General features: G+C 31.0%; 6 protein-coding genes across 6 annotated transcripts; 2 read left to right on the forward strand and 4 right to left on the reverse strand.

Moving 5' to 3' along the window:
• Window positions 1-966: 966 nt before the first annotated feature.
• On the reverse strand, window positions 967-1734 carry SCDLUD_001347 (60S ribosomal protein eL8; the record flags this gene model as incomplete). Its single annotated transcript, XM_046080269.1, has 1 exon — window positions 967-1734. One exon carries the CDS (start codon window positions 1732-1734, stop codon window positions 967-969), a length of 768 nt encoding a protein of 255 aa, XP_045935517.1.
• Window positions 1735-2759: 1025 nt separating this feature from the next.
• Window positions 2760-4733, reverse strand: GUT1 (glycerol kinase; the record flags this gene model as incomplete). The annotated part of the gene is made up of 1 exon (XM_046080270.1): window positions 2760-4733. One exon carries the CDS (start codon window positions 4731-4733, stop codon window positions 2760-2762), a length of 1974 nt encoding a protein of 657 aa, XP_045935518.1.
• Window positions 4734-6046: 1313 nt separating this feature from the next.
• On the reverse strand, window positions 6047-7144 carry SCDLUD_001349 (low specificity L-threonine aldolase; the record flags this gene model as incomplete). Its single annotated transcript, XM_046080271.1, has 1 exon — window positions 6047-7144. The coding sequence occupies one exon, from the start codon at window positions 7142-7144 to the stop codon at window positions 6047-6049; it is 1098 nt and encodes a 365-aa protein (XP_045935519.1).
• Window positions 7145-8722: 1578 nt separating this feature from the next.
• On the forward strand, window positions 8723-10624 carry SCDLUD_001350 (MFS transporter; the record flags this gene model as incomplete). The annotated part of the gene is made up of 1 exon (XM_046080272.1): window positions 8723-10624. The coding sequence occupies one exon, from the start codon at window positions 8723-8725 to the stop codon at window positions 10622-10624; it is 1902 nt and encodes a 633-aa protein (XP_045935520.1).
• Window positions 10625-11245: 621 nt separating this feature from the next.
• On the forward strand, window positions 11246-11938 carry IRC19 (Irc19p; the record flags this gene model as incomplete). The annotated part of the gene is made up of 1 exon (XM_046080273.1): window positions 11246-11938. The coding sequence occupies one exon, from the start codon at window positions 11246-11248 to the stop codon at window positions 11936-11938; it is 693 nt and encodes a 230-aa protein (XP_045935521.1).
• Window positions 11939-11947: 9 nt separating this feature from the next.
• Window positions 11948-14281, reverse strand: SCDLUD_001352 (uncharacterized protein; the record flags this gene model as incomplete). Its single annotated transcript, XM_046080274.1, has 1 exon — window positions 11948-14281. The coding sequence occupies one exon, from the start codon at window positions 14279-14281 to the stop codon at window positions 11948-11950; it is 2334 nt and encodes a 777-aa protein (XP_045935522.1).
• Between the last annotated feature and the right edge of the window lie 143 nt (window positions 14282-14424).

Here is a 14424-nt window from a genome sequence, read left to right on the forward strand (position 1 = left end):
ATTCAACATTTGATACCAAACATTTTCCAACTTGGATACTCCATCCATTAATAAGTAAACATAAATATGTATATTTTTTTTTAATTAATTGATCATTTTAAAAGTTTAAAAAGCAAAATAAACATATTAGCTATTATTTAGGTAACGTTTAATCCATATAATTTTACAAATACAATATATAACTTTAAAAAAATGGTATAGATATTTGATATTATTACCTCTTGTAGCATTGTTAACCCTGTGTAATTTAAAACAATTGACCATCATACTTACAAAGTCTAATGGGTACGATACCCTGGAATTTGAGTGATACCCCAATTCTTGTTCAACAAAAGCCTCATCGGCCATTCGCAAGCTACCAATTACTATTGTAATTCTCAGTACCTCCCCATAATACTGAAATAAAAAACTACAGAATAAAACTACTTTACTAGCCTAATTACTGATAATTCACTGGAAAATATGAACAGAACAAGATAACAGCGATTTAGTCATTTCCCCTTATATTTTTTTTTTTTTTTTTTTTTTTATAACATATAAATTTAAATAACATATTCTACAAGAAAAATGAGCAAAAAAAAAAACCTAAAACATAATAAAAAAAGACATCAAAGATTTTTTCATATTCCCATATCGAAAAATTACGATTCTACAACCAGCACTAATCAAACAATGAAACCACTTCAACAAAAGGACTCCAAATGAACACAACTGTCAACACAAAACATTTTCGGTTTTGCTATCGTCGTGATTTTTATTAATTCATTCTGTAACCTTTCTACAATAGTTCCACTGGAAAATTAGCACTAGCTTCAACAAATCTTAATCCCGACAAAAGGTGTCTCTTACATTCCTGTTATAATAATAAAAAAACATAACATAAAAAATGCTTTAGATTAAAAACAAAAAAAATACAAATACAAAAAATTTTTCAATTTAAATATTCTAAACCAATTTTTTTACATTTTAAGCAGATGCAGCCTTAGCTCTCTTGGCGGATTTGCCTTGAGCCTTAGAACCTAAGACACCACCACCCCAGTGCTTTCTGTTTTCTTCGTATTTCTCAACAAAGTTAGCATTAACAGTGGTGATCAACTTAGATAAAGCAGCTTCATCTTCAGCCTTAACTTCGGTCAAGGCGGCAACAGCAGAAGTCTTTTGGTTAACCAAAGTACCTAATCTGGCCTTACCCTTGATGATGGCATATGGAACACCCAACTTCTTACACAAAGCTGGCAAGAAAATAACTAATTCAATTGGGTCAACATCATTGGCAATTAAAACTAATTTAGCCTTCTTGTTTTCAATCAAGGAAACAACATGGTTCAAACCATACTTGACAACATATGGTTTTGGAGAAGCTTCCTTTCTGGTCTTACCTTCAGCAATGGCAGCAGCTTCTTTGGTTAATCTTTCCTTCTTTTCAGCAGCAGTTTCTGGTCTGTACTTGTTGAACAACTTGAAAGCTTCAGCAGCAGTGTTTCTATCCAAGGTGTGTTGGAATTGAGCAATAGCTGGTGGAACCTTCAATCTAATGGACAAGATCTTCTTTTGTCTTTGCAATCTGACATATTCTGGCCATTTAACATATCTAGACAAGTTTCTCTTTGGTTGAACATTTTGACCAATACCAAAGTTTCTTGGGGTAGACTTAGTCAATGGGTTAGCGTTCTTGCTAACTTTCTTACCTTTATTAGCTAATGGAGCTGGAGCGACCTTCTTGGATGGAGCCATTTTAGATATTCTTGATTGTTCTGATGAGTAGGTTTTTTAATATAAGGAAAAAAGACTAACGGAGGATATCAATGCATTAAAAGTGAACTACAAGTGAAGAATATTCATCAAAAGACGAAGAGGGGATAAATGGACAGAAAACACCAAATATAACTATGTGTTTATATAATAAATTTTTTTTCAATTTAACTCTTGAAAATTATGCCGCTATAAACAAAAAAGTAAAAAAAAAAAAAAAAAAAAATTTTTTAAACGAAAATAGTTTTTTTTTTTTTTTTATTTTATTCACAAAATGATATTCACAGGCTGGCAAAGAGAATTTTTTTTTTTCCTCTGAAGCAAATTACACAGCGTTTTTTATTTTCAAAATTATAAAAGTTTTGATTGAGTGAGAAAAAGAATTTAAAAAAAAAATCAGAATATGACAAAAAGTCACGGATGTTATTCTGCCTATTTAAAAAAAAAAATTTAAATTTGTTTCTAAAAAAAAAATAAAAGCAACTATAAGCGTCAAAATTAATTGTACGGGTGTTAATTAAAATAAAATGTCATAAAATATGTTATAAAATATGTTATAAAAAACACACCCTAAAAGCTGTTTTTAAAAAAAAGTTGTGCAGAATAAAAAGGAGAACAACTGTAAGAAAACATCATATTCCACCCCACATATCAAATTCGAAAGTCCCCAATTGTAAATTTTAAATAAATAAAAAATTACTATGAAATAAGATATTCACTAAAGAAATCAAAGTTTGTATATAAACACATTAAATGAACTTAGAATAAATTATAAACATAAAAAATCATAAACTAAATTAAAGTAAACGAATATATATATATATATATAGGCATATATATTAAGAAATATTATCAATCAAAAAGGGATATATAATAAGTATTATTTTTTTTTCTCCTCTGGTTATTGGGTCATAAAAGTACATTTCAACAAAAGAGAAAAAAAAATAAAAAATAAAAATAAAAACATAAAAAAGGAAACACAAAAAAACTGTTTCATCGGTCATTAATTATAAACTGTCATCATAGTCGTTAGTTGCTTCTGATTTATAGGTGGAATCGGTCATCCAGCCTTCAGCTCTCTGAATTGCAGCTTCCCATCTTGTCCAGCCTTGTCTTCTATCTTCAGTGGTCGAATTACTCAAGAAAATTTTTTGAGCGGTTGCTGGGTCCTTGAAAGCGTCTTCTTTAGGACGACCACCGTACAAAACATTTTCCTTAATATCCTTGAAATTTTTCCACAATGGACGATCACTTGGATTTTCATAAGCCATTGCAGCAGCAATGGCAGCACCAAAGGCAGTACTTTCAGCAATCTTAGATCTCTTAACTTTAACGCAAGGACCTAGAATATTTGCCTGGATTTGCATAACTTCATCAGACTTGGACATACCACCATCAACAGACAAAGAAGACAAGATACTTTGTTCATAAGTATTATCTTTCACTTCGTTCTTGAAATGTTTATCTTTTTTACCTTCGTGTCTGGCATCGCTGGACATGGCTTTCAAAATTGCTCTTGCTTGGAAACAGACACCTTCCAAAGCAGCTCTTGCAATATGAGAAGCAGTGGTATATTGAGACAACCCCAAAATGGTACCTCTTGCAGATGGATCCCAATATGGGGCAAACAACCCACTGAAAGCAGGAACAAAGACAACACCTCCAGTGTTAGGAACCCTAACAGCTAGCGGACCAACATCCTCAGCTCTAGAAACCAATCTTAAATTGTCTCTTAACCACTGGACAACACTACCGGCAACAGCAACGGAACCTTCCAAAGCAAAATGTGGTTCAGCGTGCTCCTTTTCATCCAAATGAGGGAACCAGTAGCCTAAAGTAGTTAATGCACCATGTTTAGAAAGCAACTTTTTAGGACCAGTGTTGTACAACATAAAACAACCAGTACCATAAGTACATTTAGCGGAACCTGGTTTGAAGGCCATTTGTCCAACTAAAGAGGCACTTTGATCACCTAAACAACCTTGAATTGGAACAGCTGGTTCTCTGGAAACAAATTCCTTTAATAAATCCCAGGCATAGGCTGTCAATCTGCTTTTGGTGTTGGTTGGAACAGAAAAATCACCATAATATTCAGAAGATGAAACAATTTTTGGTAAAATAATCTTATTTTTATCAACACCCCAATATTCCAACAACTCGTCATCGTACTGTAAAGAACTTAAGTTCATAAAACCGGTTCTAGAAGCATTCGAAACATCAGTTACGTGAGTTTTTTGCTTGGTCAAATGATAGATCAACCAACTGTCAACAGTACCAAACATTAAATCACCAGACTCGTAAGCTTCCTTGACTTTTTCATCGTTATCTAACAACCATCTCAACTTGGAACAGGAAAAATAGGTGGAAAAAATTGGAACACCACTTTTAGCCCTGAAGTATGCTTGTTTTTCTTCTGGTGTATTTTTCTTTCTTTCAGTCACTAAATCTAAAGTACGCACATCATTCCAAACAATACCATACTTATAAACAGGCAAACCAGTCTTCTTAGACCAAACAATAGTAGTTTCTCTCATGTTGGCAACACCAATACACACAACTTTGTATGGATCAAACCCATTTTCCTCACGCTCTTTGTTAACAGTAGCAACAGAAACTAAACAAGCAGTAAAACATTGAACAACATTAGCTAGAATATTCAATGGATTACACTCAACCCAACCTGGTTTAGGAAAACGTAAAGTTGGGTCAATTCTACCTTCATTATCTAAATCCTCAATTTCCAAATATTGGTTAGCTTCAATAGCAACACCTTCTGCGGAGAAAAGAGGAGCATCTGGACTAGAGTCACGATTGCTGTTTCTTCTACCTTCAGATGCTTTATCCAAGGAGGCAGAAGTCGAGTATTCAATTTGATGCTTTGCAATTTCCAACCCTTTTTTGTTAAATAAAATAACACGAGTAGAAGTAGTACCAACATCAATGGATGCTACTAATGGTACGATCTTATTTTCAACAGTCATTTTGTCGTTAGAGCTTTTTTTTTTTTTTTTTTTTTTTGCTTTTCGTTTATTTCACGTTATGGTTATTTCGTCTATCTTTATGATAAAGTACTTTTTTGTTTTTTTTTGATGTTTTTTATTGGTTTTAGTTTTAAGTCGAAAGTAAAATAATAAATAGAAAGGGAAAAAAAAAATGATGAAACATTGAAAGAGTTAGATAATTATTTCAGTTTTTTGCAGTATTTATATATTTTTAAAATTCAAATTAAAAAAATTTTTTTTTTATTATTATTATTATTATTATTGTTATTATTATTTTTGATTATCTGTCGATCGATATCCCCATTTTCACCTTCTACACCCCCCACCTTTTTTCCATGTTTTGTGTTTAATTTTTCCTGGATTATTTTAAATCCAAATAGTAATTGAATTTCCCTTGTTATTATTTAATTTTTGTGGGGGCAACTAATAGGTGGGGAGTCATATATTATACTAACCTGTTTTTTTTTTTAATCAAGCAGTGTTTTTATTTGAAATAGAAGGAACATCGCACCTCCAATTAATTCTTGGTAAAATTGATCGCTAAAAAAGGAAAAGAACGATTTTATTAAGATGACTTATTTTTTTTTAACTTTAAGGATTTGCAACAGTTACAGAAATCAATGTAGAGTTGTTTTTTTATGGTAAATATTTGGTTTAAAAAAAAAAAAAAAATATTAGCCCTTTACCGTGTTACCTGTGCGATGATGGAGGCGGGGGGGAGTGGGGGTGGGGGGAAGAACGAGGTTTTTTTATATTGTTTTTGTCCCCTTTCACTTCGGCACCCATTTCTCCGCACGTCCCCACTCATCTGATATCCCCCGCAGTTTTTTTTTTATTTTTTTTTTTTTTTTTTTTTTTAAATTTGCAGTAATAAAAAACAGCACATTAGTATATAAGATTCTCCACCCATATTGGCCCAGGAACTCCATTATCGCCTCCGATAGAACATTTATTGTTATTATGGTTGTATTGTATTGTTCTTTTTTTTTTTTTTGTTTTTTTATTATTATTATTATTATTTTATTTTATTTTATTTTATTTTATTTTATTTTATTTTGTTTTATTTTTTTTTCTTTTTCAAAAATCGCAATTGATAGAAAGAAAAAAAAACAGATGATACGATCATATAAATTTTAATTAATAGCCGATTCACGCAAATATTTAAGCAACAACTCTTTACTTATCTGCGAAATAATACCAAATTATGTATGAAAACTAAAAAAATTAAATTTACATAAAAATAAAAATAAAAAAATAGGTAAATAAGATAACCCGTCCGCTTTTCATTGCACTCATTTTTCAATTGCCCTATAAATTTTATTAGCGTTAGATCCCTTAAAGGGATGTTCTTTGGCATACTCAACTGCTTCCTTAATAGCTAACTTTAAATTTTCCACTGATTTTCTAGAAATTTGATAGTGGAACGTGACTCTGTTTCCCATCAACCTAACATTATATTTTTCTTCCCCAATAGTGGACAAAAAAATAGGGTCAATACCGCACTTTTCTAGATCTAAAAATACAAAATTAGTATCACAAGGACATTCTAAAGGAATTCCCAGATTTTCACAGTATTTAGCAAAATCGTGAGCCAAGTCATGAGAATATTGCAAATTTTTGTGCCAATCAGATTCAATAGCAACCATAGCCATTTTACACAGTATTCCGCTTTGTCTAATACCACCACCTTGCTGTTTTCTAAAATGATTGGCCTTTTTAATAAAAGCTTTGTCGCCAATTAAAACACTGCCAATAGGAGCACCCATACTTTTGCTTAGACAAATAGAAATCGAATCAAAAATTTTGCCATAGATTGTGGGATCAGTTATTTTACTGGCCACTACTGCATTCCATAATCTAGCACCATCACAATGTAATTTTAAATCGTTTTCCACACAAAATTGTTTTATTTTTAATAATTCATCGATGGGATAAATAATCCCATGTAAAGTGTTTTCTAAAGAAACAATCCTGGTTGGAGCAGCATGGATATCTCCATCATCCGGTATATACCACTTAGCAATATCCTCTACAGTTAAATATTTACCATTACATGGAATAACAGGAGTCACCATACTTTGGCTCAAAGTAGCTAACCCGCCTGCCTCGTGGACGTAAATATGGCCCCTAAAATCACATAAAATACTACTAGGGGGCTGTAATAAGTGCGTTCTTAAGGCTAACTGATTGGATAAAGTACCGCTAACACAGAACAGACCAGCTTCTTTACCAAAAATTTCGGCCACTTTCTGTTGTAGTTGTAAAGTATCAACATCCTCATCATAAACAGCATCACCAATACTGGAGCTTGACACAACTTCAAACATCTCTTTAGTGGGGGTGGTGAATGTATCACTGCGGAAATCGTTGCTGGAAGTTAAATATGGCATTTTAATTGTTGTTGTCGGCCTTGTTTATTTTACACTATTTTCCTTTATATATTTTTTTTTTTTATATATATTCTTTGTTATTTATCCATTTATAGAAAGGTAATATATTCTATTGTTGAAATGGACACTAATAAAATTGTAAAACATGTATATATATATGTATAAATTGCTTATAAGGAGAAAGCGTAGTTAAGACCCTGTATTATTTATCAAATGTTTCGGTGACTAATAATCTAATGTTACATTTTTTTTATTTTTATTATGTAATTCTTTTTAGTTTTGTATGGATAATTGATAAGCCTTTTTATAATTTCCATCATAAAGCATCTACCACGTTTTCTATAACCGAAAGGGAAGGGGAAATATATATATATAAATACTAAAAATAAATAAGATTATCTTTTAATATCAATCTTGAAGGATTTTACCGAAGACCGTTTTGTTTTTCGGACTTTAATAAGTTTTTATTTTTTTTTTTTTTTTTTTTTTTATGTTGACTATTGATAAATATTGCATAACATTTAAGACAAAAACATGGCTAATAGATTGTAAAGATTAAGGGCACTTATTTAATTATTGGCTTTTCAAATTTTAAAAAAGGGTAAGTTTCAAGATATCGTATGCAACAAAGTTTATCAGTTTATTTGTAAATACCACATGTGAGAAAAAAAAAACTGTGAAAAAAAACTTTTTTTTTTTTTTTTTGTTCCTCTATTTATTGTAGATCCTTAACAATAATGATATATATATCAAAATAAGTTAAAAAGGCATACAAATTGTATAAAAATAGAAACTGTATAATAAAATTGATGTTATTTTTTTTCCACCCTCTATCAAGGGCTTGGCACATAATAAATAACTTATCGTTAATAATAATAATATCCTTTTCTCTCCTTAATTATCGACAAATGTTTTCATTTTATATGGATTTTCTCCAAGGGATGTAAGGCAATAATATAACACAACAATGGTTCGTATAATGTACAAATCAAGTAAGAGCACATTTCTTCTTTCTTTCCGAAATATGCGGGATTATTAGGAAAACGGACGTTATTTTTTTTTTTTTGCATTCGTGGAAAACAGATGCCGTGGAGGTAGGTTATTACACGGAATTTGAAAACACCCTCATTGTTATTTATTTATATTTACATTTACATTTACATTTTAAACTCTGCGATGTTTACTGGCAATTATTTTGTAATTTATTACCAAGAAATTAAAAAAATGTTATTACAAAAGCCAAAAAAAGAAAAGATTACTCATTCAAGTTAATTTATAAGTCTCCAATTAATTTGTGTTATTATTATTGATATTACTAATAACATGCATAAATATAAATTTTTTAATTTCGTTTCCTAATACAGTGAGGCATATATATATAGAGCAGTATTAGGAAAACTAATTTGAGATTTCCTTTCCAATTTAAACTGACACAATTTAGTTTTCTTTCCTTTTTCCTTTTTTTTTTCTTTTCTTTTCTTTTCTTTTCTTTTAATCTTAATTGGAATAATTTTACATAAGTTAATCTAAAATAATTTATTAATTATCATCACTCAACATATAATCATTAGTATCTTGATGGATAGTCCTAAAGAAGACACAAGTATTGAGAAAATGTCAACATCTTCTTACTCCTCTGCCACTGCAGAAAATAATGTCATGAATACTGCCAATAATCTTGGCAGTACTATAAACAATAGTGGAGAGGAAGAAAAGCACCCTGCTGCGAAGAACAAAAGCTCTGGCAACAATATTGGTAATGAGCATGTCGGATCTTCTTCTTCATCTTCTTTTGTAGATTCTGAAATAAATGCATTCGGTAGTCAAGACTTGGAAAACGCCAAGACCCAGGAACAAGAAGCACAACAAGATGGAACTGACCTGGAACAGGAGGAAACTCGTTTAAAATTGGTCAAAACTTTCACGTCTGCCCAAAGTGAAACTGAAACCGGTGTCAATAAACAATTGAGTAGAATATTGACTGGTACAGACAAAGATCCAGAAGTTCTGGAGGTAGATTATACTGGGTTGCCCCAAATGGGTGGCGGCAGACCATATCCACCTGCCCTACCTGACAGAAGTCCATGGGAAGTTACATTCGATGGTCCCGATGATCCATTGCATCCCTTTAACTGGCCTGTGAGGAAGAAAGTTTGGTTAAGTATTTTACTATGTTTGGATTGTATTGCCATTACCATGGGTTCTTCTATTTTTGCTAACGCAGTTATTCCCATATCAGAGATTTATCATGTCAATGAAGTTGTTGGTATCTTAGGTATTACCTTGTATGTTTTAGGTTTTGCTATCGCGCCAGTTGCCTATGCTCCCTTATCGGAATTGTACGGAAGACAAGGTGTTTTAATTATTGCATCCTTTGGTTTCAGTGTTTTCCAATTTGCTGTGGCCACTGGTGAAAATCTTCAAACTATTTTGATTTGTAGGTTTTTCTCCGGTGCTCTAGGTGCAGCACCATTGGCCGTCGTTCCTGCTGCTATGAGTGATATGTTTGACAATACCCAGAGAGGTACAGCAGTCGCATTGTTTTCCTTAGGTGTTTTTGTGGGTCCCATTCTAGCACCAGTTTATGGTTCATATATGGTTCAGCACACCACTTGGAGATGGTTGGAATATGTTACTGGTATTTTTGGCTCAGCAATTTTCGTTGCAGTTGCTCTGTTTTATGAAGAAACTCACCACCCAGTTATTTTGTGTAGAAAAGCATCCATGATGAGAAAGAAATCTGGGAACTGGGGGATCTTTGCTGCCCATGAAAATGCAGAGTTATCAATCAATGATATTGTTAGTAAAACCATGACTAGACCTGTTAAAATGTTATTAAGTGAACCAATTCTATTTTTAATCTCCGTTTACAATTCTTTTGTTTATGGTATTTTGTACTTGTTATTAGAAGCTTATCCAATTGTATTTGTGGAAGGTTATGGTTTCTTAAAAAATGGTGAGTTGCCATATATTGCTTTAATTATCGGGATGCTTTTTGCTGCATTATACATTATTTACATGGAACGAGATTATATTAGAAAGGTTAAAGCCAATTCTGGTAAACCTGTACCTGAAGCTAGACTATTACCGATGATGTTTGCTGGCATTGTGTTTCCTATCGGTATCTTGTGGTTCTGTTGGACAGGTAACTATCACCATAAAATTCATTTTATGTGTCCAACAGTTGCCGGTAGTTTTATTGGGTTTGGTTTGATGGGGATCTTTTTACCATCGTTTAACTACATTATTGATTCCTATTTATTTTTAGCTGCCTCTGCCATTGCTGGGAATACATTTATGAGATCTTGTTTTGGGGCTGCATTCCCCTTGTTTGCTGGGTTTATGTTTAGAAATATGGGGACCAACTGGGCTGGTTTGTTATTAGGGTTGTTTGCAGCCGCTTTAGCTCCAGTTCCGTTCTTATTTTATAGATATGGTAAGAAATTGAGACAAAAATCCAAGTACGCTTTTGTTCTTTGATAGGTTGATTAATCCAAAATATTTACTATTTTTCTTTTATACCCCCTGTTATTCTTCCTATTAAATTATAGAATATATTCAATATGTGATACCAAATGTTTTCCAGCTTGGATACTCGATGCATTAATAAATAAATAAAAAAATAAGGAAGAGAGGCATACATATATATATCTATATATATATTTTAATTCTATATACATTACACCTTATCTATCGTTAATACCAGTTTAATATATACATTTAATTGATTTTCTTTTTATTATTGAAAATTGTTTTTTTTTTTTTTGGAATTAAATACTTTTTTAAACTGTTTGACAGGATAATAAAGCCATGGATGTGTATATATTGGCATTAAAAACAAAACATGTAAAGTACATAAATAGTAGAAAGTAAAAGTTTTATCGAAAAAAAAAAGGACGCGTTTTAGCCTGTATCCAAAAGAATAATTTTGTTTTGTTTAATTTTTTTTTTTTTTTTTTTTTTTAAAAAGAAATTTTTCAAAACACAAGAGTCCTAGTATACCTTATCGTTTATGTCAATTTGTTTGTAAATAAATTAATGATTTTTAAGAATTTTTTTTCTTTTTTTTACCCTTAGCTAGAAAATATAAAGACTAAATAAATGGTCATCAAATTTGTTCATAATAAGTTTTGTTTCGATGGGGTATCACATAAATTTGAATTACCTATTTTCGTATATTCGTCAGCCCACAATCAACCATTAGGATCTACAACAGACCCAAATCTTGGTGGTTTTTCTATTTCACCACATATTTTAAGGATATACTATAGAAGATTTATCAGATTAAAACCATTTATCTCCAAAAGAAAAATGATTAAAACCGGCTATGTTGATTATATCAAGTTTAAATTTAAATATGAAAATTACGATTTGAAAAGGAAATATGTTTTGCCACAGGTTAAGCATCCTACATTAACACCAAAATTATTCCTAGAAAGGCTAACGAATTCCTATTCTTTTATATATAAAACTTGTGTATATTTAGATCCTCTACGTACTGTTAAGGATGGGGAACATTCTATGTTGAAAGACAATTTATATTGTAAAAGAGTATTAAAAAATATATTAACCACAGAGTTTATGAAGAACAGCTTAATCAAAAAATCCCCCAGTGAATTTTATCCCATTTTTAGGAAACATTTTAACTACTTGCAACAAGATAATGGCATTACTGAAAACAGTACAGATAAAAAGAAATTACAGGAAATAAAAAAATCACTAAAATATACTAATATCGCAGAGTTCGATTTTTGCTTAATTTTATTAAACGAACAACTAAACACCATGCTATAATTTGTATGTCTAAATATGTAATTCAGTTTTGGAGATTATTTCAATATTTTTTTTATTTTTCAAAAAATCACTAATCAAGCTTACTACATTTATAATTTCGTTTGCTTTTTCTTTATGGTAAACTAAAATAATACTATCCCCGGTGAATTCCATACTTATATTCAGTGCTGCTAAAATGGGTGTTTTAATGGTATTTACAAAATCATCATCTTCATTTAAATACTTCCCCAAGAGATATTGGTAGGAAGTTTGGATTCTATACTCTCTTGGGAGTATACTCGAAAATTTGTCATTGTACAATAGATGTTTGCTGTTGGTGGAATTCAGACTTGTTTTTGTATTTAAATGCTGTTTGGGATCTGACAATAAACTATTATTGTGTTTAATGGTTATTACTACAGACTCTTCGTCCTCAAGGATCAATTGAGAGGGGAAATTAATAAAAATGCACAACTCTTCTTCAAACTCGCCTATTTTATTTTGAATTCTATTTTCCCTTGGACTATAAATGGTCATCATATTATATTGGTTTTTAGATATTTTGATCGTATTTTTAACGTCGTTGTCGTTGTCGTTGTCGTTGTTGTCGTCCCTGTACCCACTACATCTCGAGGCCAACTCTAATAATTCTTCTTTGGCTTTCCGTATAGTATGTTTATTTTTAGAAGGGCATCTAATAATTACATTATTAAATCTAACAAAATTAAATGAGTTTTGTGGATAATTAAAAGTGTTATAAAACTGAATAAACACATTGTGCTTTTTCATCACGCTTTGAATTAGCGATCCACCTGTGCCAATTATGGATCTATGATAAGCCTCCGGAATGTAAAACGATTCCTCTGCAGGAACTTCTTGTAAAAGTAAATCTAGACCTGATACGGCCTCATTTAAATTATCGCTTTCCAAGGCAACAAAAATAGTTTCAATTATAGGCTGGTCCTTAGTGTTTTTGCCATTACTGCTCTTTGTATTCTCCACTGTCTTCAAATTAATTTTAAATGTATCCATAATTTTAATAAACTTACCGTTTTTCTTCCCACTAATAAATTCTCTAAACTCGGGTAGTAGTTCAATATAAATCGTAAATTTTAGATTATTTTCCACGGCCAAATTATAGTCCCTTGAAATACCTTTGATAAATGGAACCACGTCCTCGCCGATGACCGATACCTTGAAATTATCAGAATCGTTCTGAATGACATATTGTCCAAACATGTTATATTGATCTATATTTTTATAAAACGGAAGCATATCTTTCCATTTCGAAATACCGCTAATTTCAAATTCGTAAATATCCATCAAAAATAGCCTAGCAAACTCACGGGCTGCCAATTTTAAAAGTTTATAATCACTTGCGTAAAATATGACTGAATTCGATGCGTAGTCTATTTCAATAAAGGAGGAGTATTCAACCATTAATTTAATAATATCATCTTTATAAAATTCGGCTATGTATTTTAATTTCATTGGCGATAAATATACATCTTTTATCAAAATATTTTGTAAAACTGTTGAGTATAATGTACATGATTGAATAATTTCTTTAATATTTTTAACAGCCAATAAGACATTACCATGCAAATCACCAGTAATGAAAATGGTATCTCCCAGTGATTGTATATTATTATTATTATTATTCAATACTGGTAATAGGGTAGGCAAATAAATGTTAACATTATAGATCGACGATAATGTTTTAAAGTCTTGAAACCCGATTCCTCCTATCAATGGGATATAGTGATAAGATGGAATCTTGAGGTACTTTACAAACTTACCCTCCTTCATATCAATCAATGTTCTTAAAGAACTTTCTACGGAAATAACATTTAGCTGATTACCGAAAACATAAATATAAAAATTCTGGTTTCCATGTTGTTGATTTATGATATCAGCGTTACTTGATCCATTGGCAATATTTTTATTACAACTAGTGTTTATACCAATTGGCTCATGATAATAGTACCTTTTGGAACTAATGAAACATGAAACATTATGTTCGTTACAACATTCTACAATACTTAAGTAAGTTTCAGCACTATTTAGGGTAGTTGCTATTTTTAGTTCTAGACATTTTTTTTGTAAAAAATCTACATCGTCAGTGACAATTCTGTATTCGTATAACTCATTGTTGTTACTGTTATTTAAAATTGGCTCACAACATAAAATATTTAGGGGCTCAGAAACCACACCAGTTGCTACGTCTGTTTTGTTATTATGTTTTAATATTCCATAAATTGGGTTAATAGGTTTCCATTCAACGTTATCAAACAAAACATGCTCTTGGTTAGGTTTAATGAAAACTTGAACAGAACTAGAAATAATATTTGCACTTTGAGTCATTTTTGTGAGATATATATATATATATATATATGTATAGTTATTTTTTCCAGTTGTTATCCCTTCTTACTGTTATCCTTTTTTTTTTTTTTTTTCTTTTCTTCTTTTTTATTTTGTTGTACTAAACAAAATCAATGTTAGCATAT

This window comes from Saccharomycodes ludwigii, chromosome II (assembly GCF_020623625.1).
Source record: "Saccharomycodes ludwigii strain NBRC 1722 chromosome II, whole genome shotgun sequence".
Lineage (NCBI taxonomy): Eukaryota > Fungi > Ascomycota > Saccharomycetes > Saccharomycodales > Saccharomycodaceae > Saccharomycodes > Saccharomycodes ludwigii.